Consider the following 25,540-nt stretch of genomic DNA (forward strand, 5'->3'; position numbering starts at 1 on the left):
TGAGATTGTGTAAAAAAATTATAGAAAAACTCCACCTACCCACTTGAGTTTCTAAATTGCAAGTATTCAATAAAATTCCTAAGCCAAGGGGTTTCAACGATGAGAGATATTTTTGCCAATTTTGATCATCAAAATGTAATCTAAATGACTCACTATGGTTATGAGTCAAATCTAAAACTTCTGCTGTTGCTGACATTGGACCTTCTGCCTCAAAATCTAAATTTGCAGTAGTTTCTGTGTGGTCGTTTGCTATATCATTAACATTTATTAAACTACAAAAGTTACTCATATATCAGAATGTCAATATAATGCAGTGTAATATACCTAGTTTGAGAACTTTCAGAATCTTTGTCACTATTATGAAGAAAAAATATTTTTTCGGCTGTAGGATTAGGCCATGACAAGATACCTTTTTTGTCAATACATCCCAATGCCTAAATTTTATTTATATAATAAAAAATTGCTTATTTACATAAATACTTACAGAAACTGATCCTAAAACATGTAAAATGTTAGCAGATCGACATAAAATGTCTGGTTTACCTTCACAAATATCTAAAAAATTTTTGTAAATTTCTTTCCAGGAACATTTTATATCTTCAATGTATTCAGTAGTAGTATCTGTATCTTCCTCCAAAGGGTTATATTTTGTTTGAAATAAACGTGAAGCATCAAATATTGCTTTAAATCTGTAAAATATAGTATTAAAGGTATAGTATGATGTTTTTCTCTAACAATATGGTCATACCTAGCCATTCCAATGAAGTTAGATATATTCCAAACAATGGGGAAAACAATTGGTAATAATGGTAAAATTGCATTACTAGGACTAATAAAAAACATATTTGCAATAGAATAGTGGCCCAAATATTGTTGAAAGTAAACATATCTAAATAAATTAGCTGCAAACACCATAAAAAACATTATAGGTAACACAATACATTCAATAACTTTAACCATAACAAAATATCTTTGTTGATTGTGCTGAGTTATAGGTCTATCAAGTGCTTCCTCTAATGATAGCTTTAAATTATATAAATATGGAGTTTCTAATAATCTAAAAATTAAAAATATATCTATATAGTACTAATTATGAATAAATATATTATATATATTATATATTATAGTACTATCTATGTAGTACTAATAGAAATATATTGTTACTACTGTAAAATATATAACTACTGTTAGTACTTACAGTAGTCAGAAATACTAATACCTGTATTTTTTTGCTTCCAATGGTTTTTTTGATTTTGGTGCACTAAAAATTTCATTTGCATTATGTAAAGTAGGTGCAAATATTTCTTTTGCATGCAATATGGAATTTTCTGACTGCTTCTCTAAAGCTTCGCAATATCCTGGGCAAACCTGACCAGGTTTCACTAAAATTCTAATAAAAACATCTAAAAAATTAAATTGGATATAACTCTTACTTAAAATAATATCATCTTTGACTAGAAGTGCCCATGGCAAATTAACAAGGTGACCATCTCTATAAGTCCATTGCAACGTAATACATGGAGATAATGGTGTATAAAGATTAGCATAATGCTCTGGTTTCCAGTTAACAAAACTCATTTCCATTTTTAATTTATCTAATACCATCTGAACCCTACTTGGTATCTAAAATATTTATGAATAAAATTACAATAATTATAATATCAAAATTAAAATACCTCATTATGTCTTAATTTGCTATTGTATAATTCTATTGATATATTAAGGATTAACAATATAACAATGATAATAGCTTCATACAATTCCACATTATCTCCATCCATACAATAACCCATTATCAAGGCTAACGATGCCCATAGCTGGAATCCAGCTGCTATTAAATCAATAGTTGTATTTTTACTTTTGAAACTCAAAGCATCCTTTACCCATGCTAAATTTTTAGATTTCCTAAAAATAATATCTATATATTATACCATGTATCTAATATATCTATTTATTAAACATATATGTATTTATTACAGAAAATTAAAGCAATTTGGATGTTATGAGTTATATATATTGAGTTGAGTATACCAATATATATACCAATTGTGTCATCTTTGGCCTAATCATAATTCTGTAAACTTTAATAATTACTGGTTTACACTGCTTCAATTAATATTTACCTAGATTTTTGGGAATGTTTAAATTGTTGTAATACCGACTCTATCTCCACGTAAAGTTGATTTAAAGCATCCCTAGTGCTTAAGCCTAGTTCTTCCTTATATGCTTGTTCCATTTTGCCATATTTTATAAATATTTTTGAAAAAAACTATTGTATTTCAAACAAAATTTGAGGTTGGAACTGTGATATAACTAAATATAACTATACACCTACGATGCATTTAGACTACTGTTGTAGTAATAGCGTTGGGACCTATCGACTGTTAATAATGACTATCTTTTTCTATTAACACTATCGACTGTTTCAGCCACTATTTTCGACCCGACCAGTTTCATTCAACTGGTTTTTATTTTTTCTTTGGTTTTTATTTGTAAATGTCTAACATATAGTACATCATAGATCATCAAAGTATGATAAAAAAAAGTACATCAAATCATGATATCGCACATTATATATCATCATATATAATATACATCATAGAATAAATATACTCTATGATGTATAATGAATATAATAATAATTACTTGGCATACAACCATAACCTTACAGTTTATCATTTAACAATTTTGTTGTTTTTAAGGACTTTCAAATTAAAATAATATATTAAAAACATTTAACAAGTAAATGAAGTGCAGTAAATATTCTACATAATGCTTTCAGATCAAGAAAAGCAAAAAGTTCTTCAAGATATAAACATAAGACATGGAAAAAATTTGTTAAATTTAGAAAAATGTAATGAATTCTACAATAATTTATTAAGCCGCAAAGACGAGATTTTAAAAGAGGTTAATATTGAAGGGGAACTTTATATAATATTCTAAACTGAGTATTATTTTAGCTGCAATTAAGTAATACAGGTAGTGTTATTGGTAAGTCAATTGAGAATGCCAATGTAATATTGAGTCAAAGTAAGGAGTCAATAAACCAATCCAACAAACTAATAAATATTGTTGAAAGAGACCTTAGTGAGTTTGATGAAATAAGAACAAATTTGAAATCCAAACTGGATAAACTTCATACCTTACAAACAACTTTGCAATATATGAGAGTTTTCCAGCAAATAGAATTCTTATGGTAAATACTTATGTCTCTAAAGTATTTCTTTTTTACATAAAATTTTTATAGTTTAGAATTGCAACTCGAACTTGATAAAAATGATGACGAAAAATGCATCACACATTTTGCAAATTTAACAGAAATTAGCAGAATACTAGCTGATTCTACTGTATTCAATTTAAAGTGGTATCTTAAAGAAATTATACTACATTGGTATAATATATTAAAAAACAAATTATCTGGGTAACATTTTTATGCATTTTTTACATTAAATATATTTAATTAATATTCATTTACAGAAAATTAGATGAGGTATTGCAGCAAATTAAATGGCCCTTTGTTACTACAAATTTTTCTTTAGTGGCACCAATAGGTAGTAATGTTAATAAATTGCAAACCTTAGCTGAATATTTGTTGCAAATAGAAATACCTCCTGAATCAAATATACTAGTGGAAGTTTCTTCAGGTAGTTAAGTTTCTAATTTTGTATGAAATATAGTTTAAAGTTAAATTTATGTGTAGGTGTCTTGGGTAACTTTGAACCTATATGTTTACCAGTTCATTTTCTTATACAACCATTAAAAAAAAGATTTATATATCATTTTTATGGAAGTAGGAAAACAAATAGAGCTGACAAACCAGAATGGCAAGTAATATGTTTCAATATAAATAAATGATTTAGTAAAATTCTTGATCTGACTAATAAAGGTATTTAATTTGTAGGTATTTTACACAAATATTGACATGGATAAGAGATCATAAAGAGCATGTTGGTTTGTGGATTCAACCTGTAATTGAAAAATTTGGATTACATCATATTGATGCTCAGGTAGCTGGATAATTCTTATCAAAATCATTATAAGATATACAGATTAAATTTTCTTTTATGTCAAAGTAAGAATAATACCAAGCACATTTTTTTAAATACTTTCTAAAAAACTTGCTTCCTAGAACCTGTTTTCTTTCTTCTATTTACAATATATTTTATAATTTATTTTGGATACAATATTTATATATAATATTTGGATTATGATAATTTCCAATTTAATGTTTTATTTATTTGGGTTTTGAATATTACCGTATTTGATTGAACCATTATTTTTACAAGCTTTTTGATTGACCTAATATTGTTTTGTTTTAAAAGGTGGAATTCATGAAAGGCCTTGTACATTTAGCAGCAGAGAAACTGAATTCAGAACTACCATCACTACAATATGATGATTATACATTTTCACATACAATTGATGAAGCTCTCGGTTTTGATAAGGAAATGAGAGAAATATACAATTATCCTGCTAATGAACCGAGTATAATTAGTATATTAACACAAGCACCAATATTAGTGAAATGGTTAATAATGGAAAAGAAATGTACTATCTGTTATAAATATGTTGGAATGTATATAATATTTATTTTTACAGATGCTATAGAGAAAATGGATGCTATTTTATCACCATGTTCAGTAGAGGCCTTTGAGTTATTAGCTTCAGATGTAGAGGATTTAAAAATTACTACTTGTGCTGATGCATTTATCACTCTTCTACAGACAATTACATCAAGGTAATAGTAAAATACAATTTAATACAGTCAAATACAAAAGCTTTTTAAAATTTAGATATGAAGGTTTACCCCAACCAGGCCATAGACTACAATTTTTAGAGTTACAGTTAGAGTTGTTAGATGATTTTAGAGTAAGGTAAGATATTTCAAATAACACTAATTAATGTTCTATCTAAAAAAGTACTCATTATAGACTTTTACAACTTGTCAATGCCGAAGAAGGTGACGTCATGGAATCAAAAATTCCCTCTATAGCAAATACTTTATATTATATTGAAAATGTTTTAGTTGATTGGGGATCTATGTTGGTAGGTTGACAAAATATATGCACTGAATTAATAGTACTAATAATATACTGATAAATGATAAGTTAATAAAAATTTAGTTTGTTGTTAATTTAAATTGTTATTTAGTTCTCATCATTCAAATGAGTTAAAATAACTATAAATTTCTTTTAGCATTTTTTAAATTTACATTATTATAAACAAAGACTAGAAGATACAAAACAACCCCCAGCGTCACCAACATCTAACGATTTCGATGATAGTTTGGTATTAGACTTGGAATCTGATTCAATATTTATAGAAACTCTGTCTCTCTATAGGCATTTCCGTCAAGATTTATTATGTATGTTAGCTGAGAGGGTTCTTGGAGAAATAAAGAAGCGCAGCAGAGATTATAGACAAGAAAAGTATGTGGATGCATGCAGATGTTTTTAAATTTTTTTGTTTTATAGCATTTTGATTTAAGAATAAAAATATCTGGAGGATTAAATGCAATAACAAGAAACTAATACAATTTTAGAATAAAAATTGAATGTAATCTCACAGAATTGGAAAAAGGCATTTTGTACAACATATACAATTTTTAGGTGGTCTTCAATTACAGTTCAGAAAGAATTTAAGAGTTTGTCCTTGACTCCTACTGCTTGTCCTATATTTGAGGTTTTAGCTAAAAGAATGCATCAATTACAAAAAAGTTTACAAAACAGATTATTCACAATAGGTAACTCTAGAACATTGCTGATACAGTTAATTAATGATTATATTAATGTAACAATTTACAGTTTGGAGAAATATAGCTGCTCAGCTAGACACTTTCCTGTTTGATGATCTTATTATGGACAACAGGTTTAATGATGGTGGCGCCCTACAATTAAAATTCGATATTACTAGGAATCTATTACCATTATTTTCACAGTATACAGAAACTCCTGCAAATTATTTCACTCAGTAAGAAACAAATATATATTTGTAATTGGGTTTTTTATTTCGAATAATTGTAGGATAATTGAATCATGCAACTTGCTGACTTTAACCAAAGGATCAGCACTATTACTAAGAGAGACTCTTTTAGCTTTGGAAGGGGCAACGGGCGTTGAAGATACTAGGGGGAAAACTCTAAAGGAAATTGGCGTAAACAACTTTACCCCTAAAATGGCGGTCAAAATTTTAAATCAAAGGGCTGATATTACTCTGAAGAGGTTGGAGATAGATTGAATGAAATCATTTTATTTATATGCAAATTATAGCTTTATGGTGATTTTTTAAATTATATTTTGTTTATTGAAATTGTATGACGTTTATTATTTTGTTTCTTTGTATTAATCTCACTGACAAATTCAAGAATCAGTATATAATTCCTGCCGCTTTTCTGATTTGTCTGTATGTGCTTTGTCATTTAAAATAAAGGAAATATTTATTTTCATTCATTCCTTCTATTCGATAGGCCAAAATAACATATGTACACAAGACAATGCCTACATAACACGCGTTTATTCATTCAGAACTGTATAATTCGAAGTCGAATAAATAAAACCTTAATTTTAACATTTTTGAAAATACATTTTTAAAGATTAAAATAAAGAACGGATTGTTAATAATTTTAGTACAAAATATAAAATAGACTTTATTATTTGAATTTAAAAATGAATCAATTAAAATAAAAATATATCGGTATTTAGCCTGATGTGTTAACGATAAGTGAGCTTCATCGTTTATTTTTCCTTTGAAGATAGATACTATTATTTTCACGTTAAACTAAAACCTACTGATTCAAGTATAGTATGAGCAGTATCTCAAGTAGTATCCATTGATTCGAAATACTGTTTCCAATCGTTTCGATTTTGTTTGTTAACAAGAGCTTTTGACAAAGTAACACCCCTGATAGACTTTTTTAAACATGGTTTAGAATGTTCTTTATCTTTAATATTAAAATGAATATTTTTGAAACATCTAAAGTTATGCCAAGCTGTACATAGCATTTTAATGTAATCAGAACATAGACATCCATAAATTTAATAAAAAACAAGTTATTTCATTACTTAAATGTTTTCGTTACAAAAAAATATGGTCTGTCAAAAAATAAATCAAAATCATAGATTTCAAAAAATTATTTTCCATATACATTTTTCCATTTTAATAATTTGATGTAATTTATATAAAAAAATTGGTAACTAAGTTGGCATACTTGTTTTGGATACATTTTATAATCTGTTATACTTTCTATTAGTTAATTATCAAATTATCAAACTATTTAATATCCAGGCAAGAATAGTATTCAAATAATACACTTATTGAAGTCAAATTTTTTATTTACTCTTAAAAATATAAATTGTTAAATGAACTGATTTTAACTGTCCAAAAATCGGTTAAATAAACGCATTCCATCCATCCTTTTAACTACTTTAATTGATTCCTCTAAATCCTTTATACCCCTATTCAAGTTTTCCATGCTTTTTCTGTTTTCTAATCTTAGGCTTTTGGGTGACCTTAACATGCTCTCAGCTTTATTGATAACATCATTCAGTACATCGTCGTCAATGTTGATGTCCAAACATCGCTTTTTTGCTCCTGTATTTGTATATTTTGAGTCAATTGTTTTTTTAAACCCTTCGATTAACGAATTATTTCTATAGAACCATTCACTGGTGCTATAATTGTTCAACGTTTCCCTATCATATACCACAATGAATGTTTTGAATACATCTTCATAAGCAAATGCTTTTGGTAATTCTAAATTTTGTTCTTTCAGCTTTTCGGTTGCAATAATTTCTATAGCTCCCGTCCACAATATTGTATCATATGATTCATCTTTTATACTTTTCTTTAATACATTCAAAATGTTTATATACGGTCCCTTTGGATTTTTAAATATTTCTGTGCAGTATTTTGATACACTTAATATAAGGTCGGTTTCATTATGGGGTGGCCAGTTATGTAAAAATGCCGGCAATTTTAAATTACTTAATATATCTTTGAGTTGTTTTTCATAGTTTATGTCGCTCCAAAATGTTGGAAAGTGCCTAAAGAAAAAACAATAATCATATTTTCATCAATTTCTACTATTAAATAATATTAGTGCATAATGTAAATTTAAATACCTATAATCACACGGCAGGAAATCTGGAATTCTGTCTGGTAAATAATCCTTAAAAGTTTCTGAAAAACTAGCATATTCTTTTCTTTTCTTGTCCAAAATAACGTCACTTATCAAATCTAAACCCTGATTATACAGAGATATTAATACAGATGGGTTTCTCATACAACAATTATAATCCTGATTCCATTTCGCGTAACTTTCTAAAATTATTTTTCGTTGTAATCACTGTAAAATGTATTGTGTACATTACATTACATTGTATACATTATAGCGTTGGGAACTATCGAATGAAATCAGCAATTTTTATTTTATTCGAATGCAGGCATTTTGTTTTTTCCAATATTATACGGTAACGAAAATATAATACAATAAAATATATATAACATAATGAGATTTAAAACTAAATAAGTACAATATTAAGTCATATTACATTTCAAATATTCAACTAAAGAAGCTGTTAATATTCAAAAGGTTTCAACAAACATAGAAAAATCAGAAAGAGCATTTACCTAATAGTTTCCAAGGTAACATAAAAATAGTAGTGGTCTACTAGTAAATCAATTTTTTCTCCTAAATATCCAGAATAAAATTTTGTATCTCATTTTACTAATTATATTAATAATTTTTTTTCTATAATTGTTCAGTCAAATGTATTTTACTATTTAACACGCAAAATTTGTTTCAATTTAATAAATATTAATATATTATTAACGTGTGCAAAATTGGCCAGCAAGAACGCCAAAAATTAGTATGTATAAAACTAATAACGAATGAAACATTCGAATGTGTACGTTATGAATGATTCTGCAATAGAACATTTCATTCGATAGTAAGAAACCGCCAACCAACGCTAATTTACTGTAATTTGTTAGCATTATGCTAATATGTTTTTTGTAATAATTATAACATTTGAGAGCATATATTTTACCTGCTTTCTTCCACATTTCCGTACATAAATGCTTCAAAATGAATGAGTAGAAGGTATCCATTTCAAGTGGCGGATATTTTTCGACCTTCTTAGCCAGAAATATTAGACCGTTATCAATAATACTGGGTAATACTTGTCCATTTAAATTACAACTAGAAAGTTAGAGAAGAAAATTTTAGAAATTAAATAGTTTGCAAGTAAATTATGATTTTTTTTTGTAACCTTACAAGTTTTATAAATGGCGCAGTCATGAGCATTCCGAGGATCATAAAACTGTTCGCCTTTCAGTTCCTTCAATTAACAAAAATCAACTTATCAATAAAAGAAAATAGGTTGACATTGGATTAGCAATCGTTCCGCAGTTATTCGAAGCATTTCCAATCCAAGCTGTGAAAAACACCCCTAAATGGTGGATTCCTATCACAAGTATTGTAGTTGAGAGTGTAAGGCCATCAAAGGTGGAAAGAAATTAGTATTAACTAACTTAGTCTATTGAAATTTGGGCAAAAGGAATTTGGGCTAGTAATCAAGGTATATGACAATCAAAGGCGAATTGCATTAGCTCAGATAATTTGGATATCATGGAAATTTGTGTAAAACAGTACAAATCAGAAGATCGTCAAAAGCAAATTAGAGGACGAATTAATTTTTTTGTCAAAATGTATTCATTATATTCGGGCTATCCGGAATGCTATGCACATTTTAATCTTTCTATATGGTCCATAATAGAATTTTATGTCTAGATAGTATCATATATATTTATTCATATACAATGAACGTACGGTATGGATGTGCTTTACGTTCGGTCCAATACGTATCGATATCGGAATACCCTGTGGATCACTTTATTCCTAAATTCGATTAAATAACTTTGACATTTAATTGAACTTTGGTTTTAACTTTTTTACAAATACTGTCCAGTATGATGATTGGTTTAAAAGGCTAACACGACGTTGCATTCGAATAGGCTTTGCTTGCATTAAATATGAAGTTGGACTTTACAACAGAAAGAAAGCTTTAAAAATTAGGAATCTCATCACCCAATACTCTTGCTTCCTTTGAAGACAGTTTTAGAAACTACAGAACGATTGATCTTTTATCACATGCCACACTACAAATAAATGCGAATTGCAAATGATTGAGTTTAATATTGTCGGCAATAGATCTCAGTCAAATATCACATTTAATTTTTAATTAGACATCAGCGGAGAGAATATTTGCTCGAAATACTATAGATTTGAAAAACATTCTGAAATACTCTAAATTTGAAAAGAATTGACAAAGTAGCATCTTAATATTCAAACCAAATCATGGTTAACTGAATTACTCTTGCAGTTAAGAACAAAGAAGTCTATTACTTAACAGTATGAATCCAACAATAAAACAGTTGTAGTCACATGTAAATTCGTCGACATTGTTGTGAAAGATGAATTAATTATCCAGCAGAACGTTTTGAATTTACTCTATCTGCTAATAATGTGTGGTAAACATACATACTACAAGTGAAAATTGCTGTGCCGAGAATTACATCGCGAAATAGTAACCAATCAAAAATGTGTAACACACAGGACTTGCAATAAAGAAAGAGAAATATAGAAATCGTAATATTGACTTCATGATATTCAAAACCATTAGGATATTAAATATTTTAACACTTTGAAATTTTGAAAGGAACGCTTTATCTTTTAATTTTTTTCCCTTTAAGTACAATCAGCATGTCATAGTCAGGTAAGCAAATACTTAATTTTAAATCAATTATAATTTACCTGTAAATCACATAGTCAGATACTACTCCACTATGTTTAAGCTTGTCCAAATATTCATCTGAATCAGAAATATCTTCCATAATGAAGATAACAGGTAACTTGACATAGACACCAAAATGTTTAAGATTCTCATATACCCTCTGCTTGAATGATGCACTAAAATTTTTGGCGACGAAGATAAAACCATTTGCATCAGTGCTTTTTACATCGGCTCCTTGTTGTTTTTCTATGCAATAAGTTACTGTTTTGTGGTCTTCAATATATTGAGTTTGTCCGTACTTATTCAGTTCCCAATTTATGTAACCTTTCAAATTTTCTTCAAGTTTGTGTAAACCATTGATCATTTCATCAACATCTACAACAATAAATACATGAATAGAAGAAGAATAACAATTGATTAATGAAAGAAAAAAATAATTTCAATTGTAACCAACTTTTTATAACTACACTTACCAGGTATAGATATGACGACTTTCCAAAATATATGTTGATGCCATTTTTCTTTAATTTCACAGAACCTTCTCCTAAGTGATGAGTAAGTTAAATAAAATAAATTAAGTTTATTAATAGATTGATCTTCCACTATAGGAATATCTAGTGGATGTCCCAATTTGTATCTGAAATATGTGTATATATATGTTTTAAATTGTTTAAGCGTTTATCTTCAAATAATCAACCTTTTCATATAGCTCAACGTTAAGTCCTGAGACTTTGAATGTAATTCCTTAGCACACTGCCCTACATCTTTATCGTGAACCCATATCGGGATGCAATTCATCGCTTTTCTTTTTTTGAGCCGTCGTTGAGTAAAAAATTTCCATCTTTGCAATACTTTATTAATGATTCTGTTCTTTATATTTACTTTGATTTTATTTAAAACTGCTGTCTTAACAGTTTCTTCTACTCTATCAACCTAAAATAATATTACTGTACTTTTTAAACATCATATAAGATGTATTCAATTATTAGGAATTAAAATAGAAAAATGTTCCACTTACCAATTCATTTAAGACACTTCTGACTGCATTAGCTATAATTTTTTTTTCATTTTCAATTTTTTGTTTCCTTTCAATCTCTTCTCTTTGTTGTAGCTCAAGAGCTTTTATTTCTTCCTCACGTCTTAATTCTGCCTGTCTCTTTCTCTCCTCTTCCTCGCGAGCTTTTGCTTCCATTATAAGCTGCATCTCTTTTTCCTTATTTTTTTGTTGTACAGCATCGTCTTCCTTTTTCTTTAAGACATTTCCAGATTCTTCTAATTCTTTTCCACTATCAAATATGTCGTTTTCTTTTTTGTCAAGTTGGTTTGTAGATGGTGTTTTAAATCCAAATGCAAATATATTAGGAACCTCTGATGGTTTTTGATTTTTAAGATTAAAGGCAAAGCCACCCTTTTTTGGTTCTATCTCATTTTCTTTTTGTAATATAACTGTATTAGATTCTACTGTTGTTGTAATAGGCATTTTCCATTCTGATGCCTAAAAATAAGTATATACAACATTTTACTTATCAATCTATAAAAATAATACCGTTGTGGTAACATTCACAACTCCACCAAATATGTTGCTATTTTGGGTCATAACAGGTTGGCTAAAAATGTTTACATTTGGCTCAGTTTTCTTCAAAACTGATTTAAATATATTTTCCTTAGAAGTGCTGACATCAACAGTGTCCATATTGACAACATCTTTAGGCTTCGACACATTATAGTCATTTGATGAAGCTGCAAAAATATTTTCTTTCTTCTGCTGACTAAAAACATTTCCACCCTCTGTGTTAGTTTGTGCGAATATACTAGTGTCTTTATGTTGTGAACTAAATATGTTTTGATTGAAGTTAGATTCTGTATCGGATTTCTTTTGTAGATTAAAAATATTAGCAACAGGTCGCTTGGGAACAGCAGATTGCGGTGGATTGGCGGTAGGTGCTGGACTTGGCGTAATTTTTCGTTCAGGAGTGGATTCTCTAAAATATAAATGTTTAAAAGGTTTTTATAAAAATTGATTAGCTCTCATGCATAGCATAGCATCTCATTTTAAAAGTTTATGTATATTAACAGGTCAATTGAAAATTCTCCGGTCTGATACATAGATGGCGCCACTAGAATTAAATCCATATGTTTTTTAGTTAACCCTAACCCTCAAAAGATGCGTGTATAAATTTGACAGCTGTCGGATCATTAGTTTGTGAATTATAGCATTTTGAGTGAAGCAACTTTTTACTATTGTGAAAAAAAAATGGATAAAAAAGAATTTCGCGTGTTGATAAAATATAGCTTTTTGAAGGAAAAAAATACAGTTGAAGCAAAAACTTGGCTTGATGCCGAGTTTCCGGATACTGCCCTAGGAACATCAGCCACCAAGGATTGGTATGCTAAGTTTAGACGTGGTGAAATGAGCACCGAAAACGGTGAACACAGTGGTCGCCCAAAAGAGGTTGTTTCCGACGATAACATTTAAAAAATCGACAAAATGATTTTGAATGACCGCAAATTGAAACTGAATGAAATAGCAGACAGCTAGAGAAAGCTCTGTGCAAAGTGGGTGCCGCGCGAGCTCACTTTTCCGAAGTCCAACTGACAGTCATCCGAGTGGACTGCACACGATGAACCCGCTCCAAAACGTGGGAAAACGCAACAGTCGGCTGGCAAGGTTATGGCATCTGTATTTTGGGATGCGCATGGAATAATTTTCATTCACTACCTTGAAAAAGGAAGGACCATCAACAGTGACTATTACATTATTGGACCGTCTGAAGGACGAAATCGTGTCACAAGTCTGTTAAAACGATGGCAAAAATCCATGAATTGGGCTTCGAATTGCTTCCTCATCCACCGTATTCTCAAAATCTGGCCCCCAGCGACTATTTCCTGTTCCCAGATCTCATAAGAATGGTTGCTGGGAAGAAATTTTCATCGAATGAAGTGGTGCTTGACGAAACTGAGGCCTATTTTGAAGAAAAGGGCAAATCGTACTACAAATACAATGGTATCGAAAAAGTTGGAGGGTCGCTATAATCAGTGTATCACCATTGAAGGGAATTATGTGGAATAAAAAAAAAATTGCCAAAAAAAATGTGTTTTTCTATGACAGAGACTTTTCAATTGACCTGTTACAAAGATAATTTTCACCAAAAAGCATGTAATCTCATTAAAAATACACTTAAGACTACTGGCTGCAAATGATCAATGTAAAGGCCGCCGTCTTACCAAAGCTCATAATCAGTTGCTTATGGACTTTCGCATCTTAAACGAATGATTACATTTCAAATTCGATCTCGAAGTGAAACACATAGACCTTGTCGCATTTAAGTATTGATTTAATATTCTTAGTCTTGATTGCTATCCACACGCTATAAAGAAGAAGCTATTAAACAAATTTATTTGTTAAAACTAATATCAGCAGATCAATGAATAACCGTAAAATTATCAACAGGTTTTGTGCCCAGGTTCGTGTCTGAAAAGAAAATAGATATTTTTCTTTTGAGGTTATTTATTGATATACTGAGATTAGTTTTAACAAATAGCTTTATTTAATACACCTATCCAAACAGTTCAAAGGAAGACTTTAATGAAGTTGTTTCAGAGCTTCAAGAAGAAAGACTAGATGCCAAGCTAAGAGATCAGCCAACTTTAAAAAAGCCTCAGTCTTTGAATTATTATATTCTTTGCAATCACGGCAAGAAAATAATACAAAGCAGAAGATTCCAAACTTAGAAGTTGGAGCATTAATATATATAATGCTTGGACCAGATCTGGCCTACAGTCAAGGATAACTAACAACGGAATTCAACATGTCTCGACAGAGCATCAGATGGCAGATTTAGTTTAGGGTTACTATAGGGTTCAATTTTTATTTATTTGATTATTGTACTTAACAAAGGAAAGTGTTAAAATATTTCTTCTTTAGTTAAAAGAAGGAATCTGTGTTAAGTAAAATAATGAAATGTTACTAGTTTCTAAGGACTTTAGAGTTATGTAGTTGTCAGATAGATATATAAATAAGTCAAGAGAGAAACCACGTTGTTGATTTTTATTGCATAAAAATTAATTCATTAGTTCGTTTATATAAAGTCTTCAACTGTTTAGATAGGTGTATTAAATAAAGCTATTTGTTAAAACTAATCTCAGTATATCAATGAATAACCGTAAAATTTTCAACAGAAGCAAAAGATCCCATATATTTGGTCTATTTATTACTCTATTAGGAGCCATTTTCTTCTCCTGTACTACTAATTCTACATACTCGAACTCTTGCACTTGCCATAAGTGGATGCCGTTGAGATTTACAATAGCATGTGACCAGCCAATTTTCTAATGTGTCTTGCACATAGGTAATTACAAATCTAAAGTAAGATCACAGCATTAAGATGATCATCTAGTTGCCTAAAGTATATCTCAAGTTTTGTGCATGAGACCTTACAAAAGTATTTTTATTTGGAAGGCCTATTATGAACGGAAAACAAATAACATATGGTCCATCCTATATATAAAATACATGTTTATTGAATATCAGAGAATATTAATTTGTACATTTGATTTATAACTTGCTAAACAACCTTGTCTTTAAATATTGGTGCTTTTTTTTTGGATTTTACGGTTTGTTATTAATTTTTAATTAGAATTATTAAACTTATTTAAAAAAATGTTAAAATTCACATTTATTCAAGAGTTTATTAATTATTGTTTTGATAACAATATATCTACGTAAGAGGATCTTTTGAAGCCAGAATTTCAAAAGTTTTGTAGATACCGAATTAAACGGTAGGTGGGAGTTATGTGGATTTCTTTCAATATTTGTAGAAACGCTAAACATAGTGTGGTCTAGGGTTATTGTTATGTTACACGTTTTCCTTATTGACCAATTATGGCTCTTGTTTTTAATTTCCTGTTTCAATCGCATTAGTTATTGACAGTAAAGAGACACGTATTGAGCTTGAATTGGATTTTCACACATTTTTCAACCATTCGCCGCCTTCATTGAAATTCATCTTTAATATAGACATTTCTGGAACAACTATAAATAAATTCTGACATTGGCATTTATTATCTTAAACATCACACTTTTCGATGAATTTGTGTCTTTTTGGAAGTTTAAAAATGAAAATATGATGGAAATGACTCGAGAATTTAAAGCCATCTGTCAGGAAAAACCAAAATTAGTTTCTCCCCAATTTTATATCACTAATCGTATAAAAGTCGTATACAATAATTATTGTATGCACATTGCATTTTCAGTTCCGTTATTGTAAAAGTTTTTTGTAAAGTTTCTGAATATTTATATTTAAATAGATACTATATATAAAATTATAAATTGGAATATTATGTGTATATTTACCTTGAATCTGGATCATCCAATAGTTTTTCTTCCATACGCCTTTCAATTTCATCAAACAAATCATCATGAATAAGGAAACCATCTTTATCAAAGCTGCTATGTAATTCATGATTTTGAATAGTCAAGTATGTTTCTGGCGACAGAGGTTTTCCGCTTATAACACAGCCTACCATATAAAAATTATATTTTTAAACCAGTTGAACGTAAAAGGCTCCCCTTATACATACCTACACTATGCCGCCTCTTGCTCTCTACCAGAGCAGATCTTTCCAACACATAAGGATATTCTGGAACTTTAAAACTGTTTCTGTCAAAAAAAAATTGATCACGTTCTCTATTAACATCCACTCCGTAGGAGGTAAGGAAGTCTATAGCCACCTCGATGTCGTCAAAATACAACATATCAACCAATTCCTGAAGAGGGTAAAAAGAAACGGATCTTGCAGGTGTGAAGCATTTAATTAAGGTCTCCAATGCTTGCACCCTCACTTGTATAAAATATCGCATTAAAATACAAGCATTTAAATATGTAGTTGATTTAATTAGTTTAAAGAATTTAACAAAATTATGTTTGTCTATGGCGGAGTATATTTGTAAGGCAAAACGTATTTCTGGAGATTTTTGGATATCTTCACGTAATTTTTGAACCTAAAAAAATATTATTTTTAAAATGGGGAATACTTGAAGTCTATTTAAAGGGTTATACTGCTCGAGAATTTTGAAAACAATAGCAAAGCAAATAAAAACATATCTAGGAACTATATTTTCTAAAATGGCCCGGTTAGTACGAGGCAAATTAAAAAAATATTTTTTATTTATTATAATTATTTTCATAATTATTAAATTTTTTGTTGAAACAAGGAGGTTCGGTTCAAGCAAGTTTATGTCTTCAAGATTAAATATTATTTCTTTGGCTTTGATTTTTATTTTTGAATAAAAAATAAGTTAAGAGTGAAAGTGAGCTTGTGCCGATCGATTTAAAAAAGACAATTTTCAAGCGTTCAACATACTATTGGAGGCAATGCCACTTGATCGATTTAGGTGAATTTATATTCAGAGAGCTCACTGCATTGATGTTTGGACTAGAAACACAAAATAATAGTGAACTTTTAGTTAGTCAATAAGAATTTTTGTCCAAAAGAGTATACATGCTAGCTTAACGAAGAATAAGTTTATATCATAAGAAAACCTCATGGGAATGGGTAAACTAACTAACACTAAATGGGCTTGAAGTTAATACAACGCGTGTTAAACGTGAGAAATCTCGTATTGAGTGCTTTCATACACGAGCTTCTGTCGGTTTAGCAGAAATAGCATCCGATTTCATACTTTATAGTAGAAGGCTGATTGTATATAGAAGTATAAAGCAACATTATATTCTGATTTATACCAAATGTTGTACTATTTTAAAATGTTCGGAGAAAAAAGGAATTTTAGATTTACACCTACTTAATCAGTCTGAATATTTTGATTTTTTGATTGGAATCTATTTTTGCATATTAATGAAAGCAATAAATATCTAGTCAAAAAATCAAATGTAATTTTTTTTATTGTATTTGAAAAAAAAAACAACCTAAATTTATGCTTAAAGAAAAGATAACCATCTTAATAATAAATATAAAAAATATAAGTTTTAGATTAATGAGCTTTTTATAAGAATTAATAAAATTGTTTAGCCTATGTTAATACATAAATTTGGATATAATATTTAATTTAACATCATCTTACCTCCCACATAAAATTGCCATCATTTAAATTTAACAATATAACATAGGCTCGAAACTCAGCCTCATTAGGACACTTTTCACCTTTTAATTGCAAATCATTATACATGTACTTTAATGTTTGTAAACACTTTGTCAAATTTTCTGTATTTATTTTGTGATCAAAAACCGAAGGATCTTCACTAGTTAATCGCGCTGAACAATGTATATGAAATCTTGCACATTGCTCCACAAGATATACAGCTCCTTGGCAACACAATGCCTGTTGAGTTATATCTTTCCTTATTCCCCTAGTTCGATCCCATATAAAATGATACCATTCACCAATATTAACCTTGAAAATAATTATTAAAACTTAGAACATTTACCTAATTGTATTTTTATACTTCAGCCTCAGTATCACACAAATCCATAAAATTATGAACCAAATAGTCCATTGTAAATTGCAGGACAGTCACTGGTCTTAATTCATGTGGAAGAGGAGATTCTTGATCAGCAGAACTACGACTGTACTGCTTAACAGCCTTTTTATGGTTCATTGAGTGCCGGCCACTTTCATCTTGTTCATATAGGGATATCTACAATTTAGAAATACTATATTTCAATACAAATTTTTGAATAATATACTAACTTGATGTTTCATTTCTCTCAGAAGCCTCTCTTTTTCAGGGCACATATCTGTGCAAGTACCTACCGTAGGACCTGATTTTAACTGAGATTTCTTTCTATTAAACCTTAACAGTTTATCTCTTGCATCTAGAACCTTATATTTATCTTCGACTGTTAATGCTTGTGATCTCATTATTTTTAACATATCTATCTGCTCAGCTGTCAAACTAAAAATAAAATAAATAAAGTAAGAATAATTTTTATACTGAAACAATTACATTTTAACTGTTTCTCTTGCATTATTTTTTATTGCAGTTTCAAGAAGTTTCTTTTTTGTTTGCTTTTCAAATTTTCTAATGCTTTCTTTCTTCTTTGGATCATCTTTTCTCCAAATTCTATTTATTCTGGGTAACATTTTTGGTTTTATTGCAACTCCTGAATCTTCTTCTGTTAAATCTACAATATCTAAAAATTAATAGTTTAGTAGTTAAATGTTAAAAAAAAGTAATAAAATACCATTTGTGCTAGAACTTCCACCCATAGCAGCCAGTTCATTAATAACTTCATTATTATCTACGTATGATACTTTATATTTCCTATCAATTTTATCACGAATCTTCTTTTTCACTGTTAATGTTTGTGCTTGTGTGTGTACTGGTTGTGCTTTTGATTCAAACTAAAATAGTAAAAATAGAAGTAATATTTAGTAAAATATGATAAAAACAATATTACTGGCTGCACCACAAAAACATGTCTTCCATACACCCCTGCATTTTCTAAAGCATTTAAATAATCTTTTTCATTGGTAAATTCAATAACTATAACACGTTGTTTCTGTTTATAAATTATTCTTTGGACTTTACCAAACTCTCTAAAATAGCTCTTACAAAGACTTCTATCAAGTTCGAATTCTTCAGGATAATCAGAGCAACTGAGGACATACAATATGATTTTTTATATATATAAATAAATATATACATAGATACAAATGAACTTACACAATTTTAAAATTAGGTATATACTGATTTTCTGTTATGTCCATTTTAATATCTCTGAAATAATTCCTTTATTTATATTCCTTTATTTACTTATTGTTTTTAATTTTAACCGCCAAGGTTATAGATTCACATAACCTAAATTACATAAATTGTCAAACGATTGTCAGTAACTTATCATAAAATATAGAGAAAAATCTCAATGTTTTGTGTTTATTATCATTCTTATTCAGTGTTAAAAAAGCAACCAGAAAGCTTATTAAAATTTAGTAAATCAGTCAGAGTAGGGATGTCGAATGAGAAAAAAAAACCATCGATATATCGAATTCGATATTTAAAAATATCGATATATCGGGCAAAAAATATCGGTGAGAAAATAGAAGGCTTTGCGTGGATGTTACCAAATATCTATGAAGAGTTTGGAAATGACGCCCTAATCTTGGTCTTTTAATTAAAGACCAATCTATTAAAAAAATATATTTCAAAATTTTGCAAGATTAAATGAATTGTAGTGTAAATTGAATCAAATGAGTTAAAGTTTAAATTTTTATTTTTAATTATATTATTTTTAAAATAAAAGAAAAATCAATCAAATCAGTCAAAATTTTTAAGAATAAAAATTAATAAGATTATTGTTGAATTATCGAAGTTAGACAACATTCATCTAACCTCTTAATTATTTATAAAGAAATTAAGATAAAAAAGGTGAACAAATAATTGTTCTGATCAAACTGATAAGGTTACGCACCATATAGAACTTGAATTACGCACCCGCGTAACCATAGAAAAATCTATAAGTTTGAAATAGCTGAGTATATTTATGAGAATAAGACAAATTGGTTTTTCCCATGAACATAGTAGTGTTGGATATTATCGAATAAATCGTTTTGAATAAACTAACTGTAATAACTGGATATTTTCATTATTATATTTAATTGAATCATTTCTGTGCTTTTTCTGAAGTAAATTAATTTATAATTTGTTAAAATAGAATGCACTAAGCTGATTGCAACAATGCTAATAAATAATTAAACTATATAAGCTTGAAGAAGCTTCATATTGATAAAAAATAATTATTACTAAATATGACTTTAGTGTATACAAGGGTTAATTCAGCAATATGAATTTATTTACATTTTTAATAATTTTTAAGTAGAATTGTTTGATTACAATTTCAATTATGGTACATTATACATCATATCTCTCTATAACAAGATATATATAAATTGCATATTTATTAAAATTTCTAAAGAAAAGGTGATTTTGATCCAAACTGATCATTTGCCCTCAATTTGAATTTCATGGTAAATTACTCAATATTTTTATTCATAGTATATATTTCATTTAGTAAAATGAATGTAAATTCATCATGGCTATTGTTTAAAAGCTGTATATCCACCACTGAGTCTTATGAAATAAATAATTGAATCCCAAAAGATAAAAAGGGTACAAAGGTGAAAATGCAAGTAATAAACCATTTTATTGCAGGTAAATAACAAACCAGATAGACAATTACAATTTCTGGCACTACAAATACATCACAATTATTTACAACAAAAATAATGTGAAAATAATTTATTAAATAACATTTTAAAAAATAAGAGAAAAATATAACAGCTGGATTATCTGTGCTACTTGGCTGCTAACACATGGCTTTCCCTAATTTGTTTTTTAATACTAAGAAAATCATTATATATCTGTAAAATATTAAATGTATTTTTATAATATTCACAACTTGAAATTCACATTTTCTAACTTACTATTCCTAATTTTGCACTGCTGAATAGCTTCATTGAACCCTTGGCAAAGTGTCAAATCTGATTGAGTGGAAGCACACTGTAAGAATTGTTTGATTTCCCAGGCACATGGACCAGTGGGTTCATTAGGTTGTGGTTGGCCATATTGCTGAACTGGAGCAGCCTGTTGTTGTGGTGCTGGTGCAGGTTCACTAGAGCCACCACTAAATAATCCTAAAAGCATAATGTGAAAAAATAGAATGTTCGGTTATTAATTGAATAGTCATTTACCTGTTACTGCATGACCAACTGTGTGTCCGATAGCTGAACCAACAGCAACACCACCAGCTGTAGCAGCCATTTGTCCAAACAAGCCAGGGCCCTGAGATGGTGCAGGAGCAGCTTGAACTGGAGCTGGTGGTGGCGGGGCTGGAGCCGCCCTAGCGGGGAGAGTTGTGGTTCTAGAGATAATGAAAAACAAATTATAATACAGTTTTGAGAATAAATAAACGGATTAACGGACAAATGGTTTTATAACCTATAAATACTTAATTATATATAATCATTACCTAGAGGGGGACGGGGATGACCTTCCTCGTCGTGGCATGATTACTGACTATTTTTTTTATCACAAACAAATATATCACAAAAACGTCTTTATTCGGTCGTTTTGTTACGTAAAATTAGTAAAGCGTGTACACTCTTCCGACTTTTATTTACCAATGACGTTTCTAGAAAATACCGAATATATTTAGATTTACATACGTAAGCTGCTTGGAAGTTCTATTTCATTTTGTCAGATACAATTAGAAGGAGATAGTGCTGTGTGGGTATGTTAGTATATAATTGATTTTTGCAGGGTTGGAATAAAGTATTTTTAGTTACTTTTGAGTAATAAACAAATTCAGAAATTAACTTAATTTTGATGTTGACATAAGTATACATGTCTGCCAAAGTCCAAAGATTTAATTTATTTTGATTTCCATAAATATCAAAGTTCAAGCTAAAAAGAGATTGAAAGATTATTGATTTAAATTAAAAAATAAATATTATTCATTTACTGCACGCATTAGTCATACTGTTGTGACGTTGGATGATTACTATTATTATTAAATTTTTTGGAATGTTATTTTTTGTTTTTTTTTTGAAAGTTTGATGACATTTATAAAAAAATAATGAAAAGGACTAATATATACAAACGAGAACGTTTTAAATTATAACATAAACAGATCAAAATATCGCGTATAAATTCCCAACATCAATAAATTTTAATCAAACGTTTAATGATAAAAGATAATTGACAATATGACGAATGCGCCTGTAAAGTCCAGATGTTATCGTAATGAAGAATTCTGGTTTCAGTTATCCTTTTTATTGTTTATACTTAATTTTAAATTACTTTCTGTGGCTTCTTAGCTTAATTTCTACCGAAGCTTTAGTCAATGAGTAGAAAGTCAAATATAGTATTAATAGTTATGAAAAATTATGAATGATTAAGCGAAAAATAGGTTTGACATTTGGAAGAGAGAAAATGATTAGATATTTAAAAATGACTCTATATGGCATTAATCCAATTTCGAAATAGGTGATTTAGAGTTCCGTTCGTATTTTAAGCAATTTAGTTGGACATGTTTTGAATGTTTGTTAAATGAGTAAGTAACAATAGAATAATGAATGAAATATGAAACCACTATTAGGCAACAGGATTTTAGTTAAATGGATGGAAAAATTGTCACTAAAAACTATTTTAATATTTTTCATATTGCTTTATTCATTTATTATTTAAGTCTTCATCTCGAAAAGCATTGAGATAATAAAATTAAATTAAGACAGAAAGCTTCTACCAACTAATATTTGATTACACTGACCACTGAAAAATCCGCAGCAATCTTGAAAAAACAAAAATCAAAATCTTACAAACCCCTTAATTGCGACAAGCTTTTTGATTAATAATAAATACGAGATCTAATAGAATAGATTCGGTCTACAGTAAAAGAAGCTAATCCAACAACAAAGGAGAAATATGATATTATCATGAATTGAATTACCTTCTTGAAATTAGGGACATGATAAATGAAAGAAGAAAAACTGGAACTAATGATACAAATCAAGAAACACTGCAGACAATAGAAAATTTATTACAATCAGCACTCAGACGAATCAAAAGACTAACGGGCTGCTTCAAATATTATGTTAATGAATTAAGTCCAGCAGCAGACAAAGATTACTCACTATGAAAAGCAATTCGCAGATTCAAACTATTAATTGGTCGACTGCTGATTATTGAAAAGTATTGAAATGAACAGGTCCGACAAAATGACACTTGTTTATGAGTTCGAACTAGTTATAAATCTGGCCCCTCGGGTAGACCAAGGAAATTAATAATAACATCGGTCCCAAAAAGGCTTGTGGACTGATGATATTTCACTTCGACTAGAAGAATGTGTACTAGTAAAACCGGGGAACTATCGACCGAAAACAGTCGCTAGTCGCAAAACAGTCGAAACAGTCGATAGTGTAAAGTATTACCTATTATGCCAGTCAAAAGTATCTTACTATTTATCATTTACAATTCAATTTTTTTGCCCTCGAAAACTAGTGTTCCAAAATGCTGCTATATTAATTTACAATATAAAGTTATTCACAAGCAAACTACTAAAAAACATAAAAGCACATATAATACATATAAATCTATATAAGCATAAATTCGGCGCATTACTTTCAAGGTCGCGGCTAGGACGGAAGGTCAGAACGTTAAAAATCAGTCGAATAAACTAGTAGAACCGAAAATAGTAACTAAAATTAAACGACTGAAACAGTCGATAGTAAATAGTAATAAAATCAGTCGGAAATAGCGACTGAAGTAGTCGATAGCAAAAAGTAGTCAATTACTGAACAGTCGATTGTTCCCAACACTAGTTAAAATTATTTGAGCAGCTAATATTAAAACGATTTAAACTTTATATTACCCACATCTATTTTGAGTATTCTCTCGGATATCAACAATAATCTCCTCGTCGATTGAATTGTGAAAGTCGAGTAAATCATCGTCGCTGAATTAAATATCCTCGCGTAGGGGTGTCGGTCACCGAAAGAAGAAAAAATTCGATAATTTTTTGCAGTATATATTACCAGAACCAGAATTTTGAACTAAACCTTTAAAATTAAGTACTAAATTTAAAGTTTTATTAAAAATAATTAAATGGTTTTTTATAATGTTTAATAAATATATTCAATTTCTTTGAAGAAATATCGGTTGAAAAAAATATCGTATAAAGTTATATCGATATTGTTTATCGCTTATCGTGCTTCTGGCCAGGTGTTTTATCGGGTTTGATGACGATATTATGCTTGTCAGATGGCATAGTTATTCTGATGATGAAGAAACATTTGAAGTTCTTGAAGAATAGTTCGCTTCACTGATGGATTGTAAGCATAACGCCTATCAATTTCCGCATCTCGATTGCCCATAAAATTATTTTTTAAGAAGTGTTGATTTGCATGTGTGGGTAATAAAAATGCTCTAAGTAAGTAATAATATCAGCGAATATCAAATCAGTTAAGGAGTTTGTAATACCATATTGAATACACGTCAGTTTTTAAAAAACTTTTCGTATAGTTACATCCACTACTCCGTGGAAAAACAGTGGCTTGCTTTTGTCAAACACTGGCTAGAATCATAGAGTATATATAGAGATTTTACTTAGTCCAACCGATGCTTGATCGAGACTTTTGTTTGACTCTGAGACCACTTTTTTTTGATTGTAAAGTGCCATCAATTGAAAACTTATTTATTTTGAAGAGGTTCATTTATTTGAAACAAATGTATGTTGGTTAAAATACTTATAATTAATATTTTGGATTAATGGTCCTTAACCGAGATAACCTTTTCAACAAGGATCTTAAAAAATACATTAATACAAAAATAATACAATTTGTAGACTAACGAGATGAGCTTGATTTTATAGACAAGTCACGATCGTGCTTGTTTAGTTATATTGTTAATATACCCTTAAGCTGTCTTTTTAACTCCTCTATTTTACCATAATAAGGGCACAGAAGTTATTTTGATATATATCATACATTGTAAGTTTTTGTTGCTGTTCTTTAAATTATTACTTTTTGGTATGTTTTCTCCATTCTGACGTATATAATTAACGTAAAATATTAAGAGACACAGACTTTCAGTTGTGCTGCTCTGCCTTCAGTATGAGGGAACAAAAAGGTAGAAATTTTAATACATTTTATTTAAACGGACAACACTAATAATAATATTATATTAGCCAGGAGATATGTTGTGTTTTCAATTAGACTGCAGCTTATTATATAC

At 29.2% G+C, this 25,540-nt stretch overlaps 4 protein-coding genes across 6 annotated transcripts in view; 1 reads left to right on the forward strand and 3 right to left on the reverse strand.

The window, feature by feature from the left end:
• The window catches only part of l(2)k05819 (transmembrane protein 94-like protein l(2)k05819), a 32,333-nt gene extending 29,860 nt beyond the window's left edge, over positions 1-2,473 (reverse strand). The window contains exons 1-8 of the mRNA XM_076393826.1: positions 2,124-2,473; positions 1,677-1,905; positions 1,434-1,623; positions 1,220-1,382; positions 749-1,057; positions 485-689; positions 325-434; positions 44-272 (exon numbers count right to left, since the gene is read on the reverse strand). Of these exons, the coding sequence (XP_076249941.1) occupies positions 44-272; positions 325-434; positions 485-689; positions 749-1,057; positions 1,220-1,382; positions 1,434-1,623; positions 1,677-1,905; positions 2,124-2,236 (1,548 nt within the window). The 5' untranslated portion in view covers positions 2,237-2,473. The remainder of the gene's footprint in view (positions 1-43; positions 273-324; positions 435-484; positions 690-748; positions 1,058-1,219; positions 1,383-1,433; positions 1,624-1,676; positions 1,906-2,123) is intronic.
• Rint1 (RAD50 interactor 1) lies at positions 2,432-6,309 on the forward strand. Its single transcript, XM_076419244.1, has 14 exons — positions 2,432-2,907; positions 2,961-3,196; positions 3,248-3,421; positions 3,478-3,644; positions 3,701-3,824; positions 3,902-4,007; positions 4,323-4,548; positions 4,600-4,738; positions 4,794-4,874; positions 4,932-5,046; positions 5,197-5,429; positions 5,610-5,743; positions 5,805-5,970; positions 6,024-6,309. The coding sequence occupies exons 1-14, from the start codon at positions 2,773-2,775 to the stop codon at positions 6,235-6,237; spliced, it is 2,250 nt and encodes a 749-aa protein (XP_076275359.1). The 5' UTR covers positions 2,432-2,772; the 3' UTR covers positions 6,238-6,309.
• A 1,001-nt stretch (positions 6,310-7,310) lies between these two features.
• Positions 7,311-19,647, reverse strand: xmas (RRM_XMAS2 and SAC3_GANP domain-containing protein xmas). Of its 3 annotated transcripts, none has more exons than XM_076419241.1 (17): positions 19,478-19,647; positions 19,212-19,410; positions 18,996-19,155; positions 18,758-18,944; positions 18,502-18,706; positions 18,257-18,448; positions 17,875-18,204; positions 16,374-16,794; positions 16,147-16,312; positions 12,340-12,775; positions 11,812-12,288; positions 11,491-11,726; positions 11,267-11,430; positions 10,814-11,168; positions 9,048-9,199; positions 8,121-8,319; positions 7,311-8,042 (listed from the first exon to the last, which is right to left on the reverse strand). In XM_076419241.1, exons 1-17 carry the CDS (start codon positions 19,519-19,521, stop codon positions 7,370-7,372), a joined length of 4,596 nt encoding a protein of 1,531 aa, XP_076275356.1. In that variant the 5' UTR covers positions 19,522-19,647; the 3' UTR covers positions 7,311-7,369. The 3 variants fall into 3 exon arrangements, 2 of the variants coding, with proteins under 2 accessions (XP_076275356.1, XP_076275358.1); XM_076419243.1 differs by having other exon boundaries at positions 18,758-18,935; positions 19,478-19,618; XR_013008483.1 differs by lacking the exons at positions 7,311-8,042; positions 8,121-8,319 and adding an exon at positions 9,275-9,338 and having other exon boundaries at positions 9,066-9,199.
• Positions 19,648-20,935: 1,288 nt separating this feature from the next.
• On the reverse strand, positions 20,936-22,151 carry Chchd2 (Coiled-coil-helix-coiled-coil-helix domain containing 2). The gene is made up of 4 exons (XM_076419248.1): positions 21,780-22,151; positions 21,502-21,671; positions 21,235-21,444; positions 20,936-21,171 (listed from the first exon to the last, which is right to left on the reverse strand). Exons 1-4 carry the CDS (start codon positions 21,815-21,817, stop codon positions 21,164-21,166), a joined length of 426 nt encoding a protein of 141 aa, XP_076275363.1. The 5' UTR covers positions 21,818-22,151; the 3' UTR covers positions 20,936-21,163.
• Positions 22,152-25,540: the final 3,389 nt, after the last annotated feature.

The sequence above is a fragment of the Rhynchophorus ferrugineus genome, unplaced genomic scaffold (genome assembly GCF_030347505.1).
Source record: "Rhynchophorus ferrugineus isolate W39M unplaced genomic scaffold, kcgeb_rfMv2 rfM1, whole genome shotgun sequence".
NCBI classification, from domain to species: Eukaryota; Metazoa; Arthropoda; class Insecta; order Coleoptera; family Curculionidae; genus Rhynchophorus; species Rhynchophorus ferrugineus.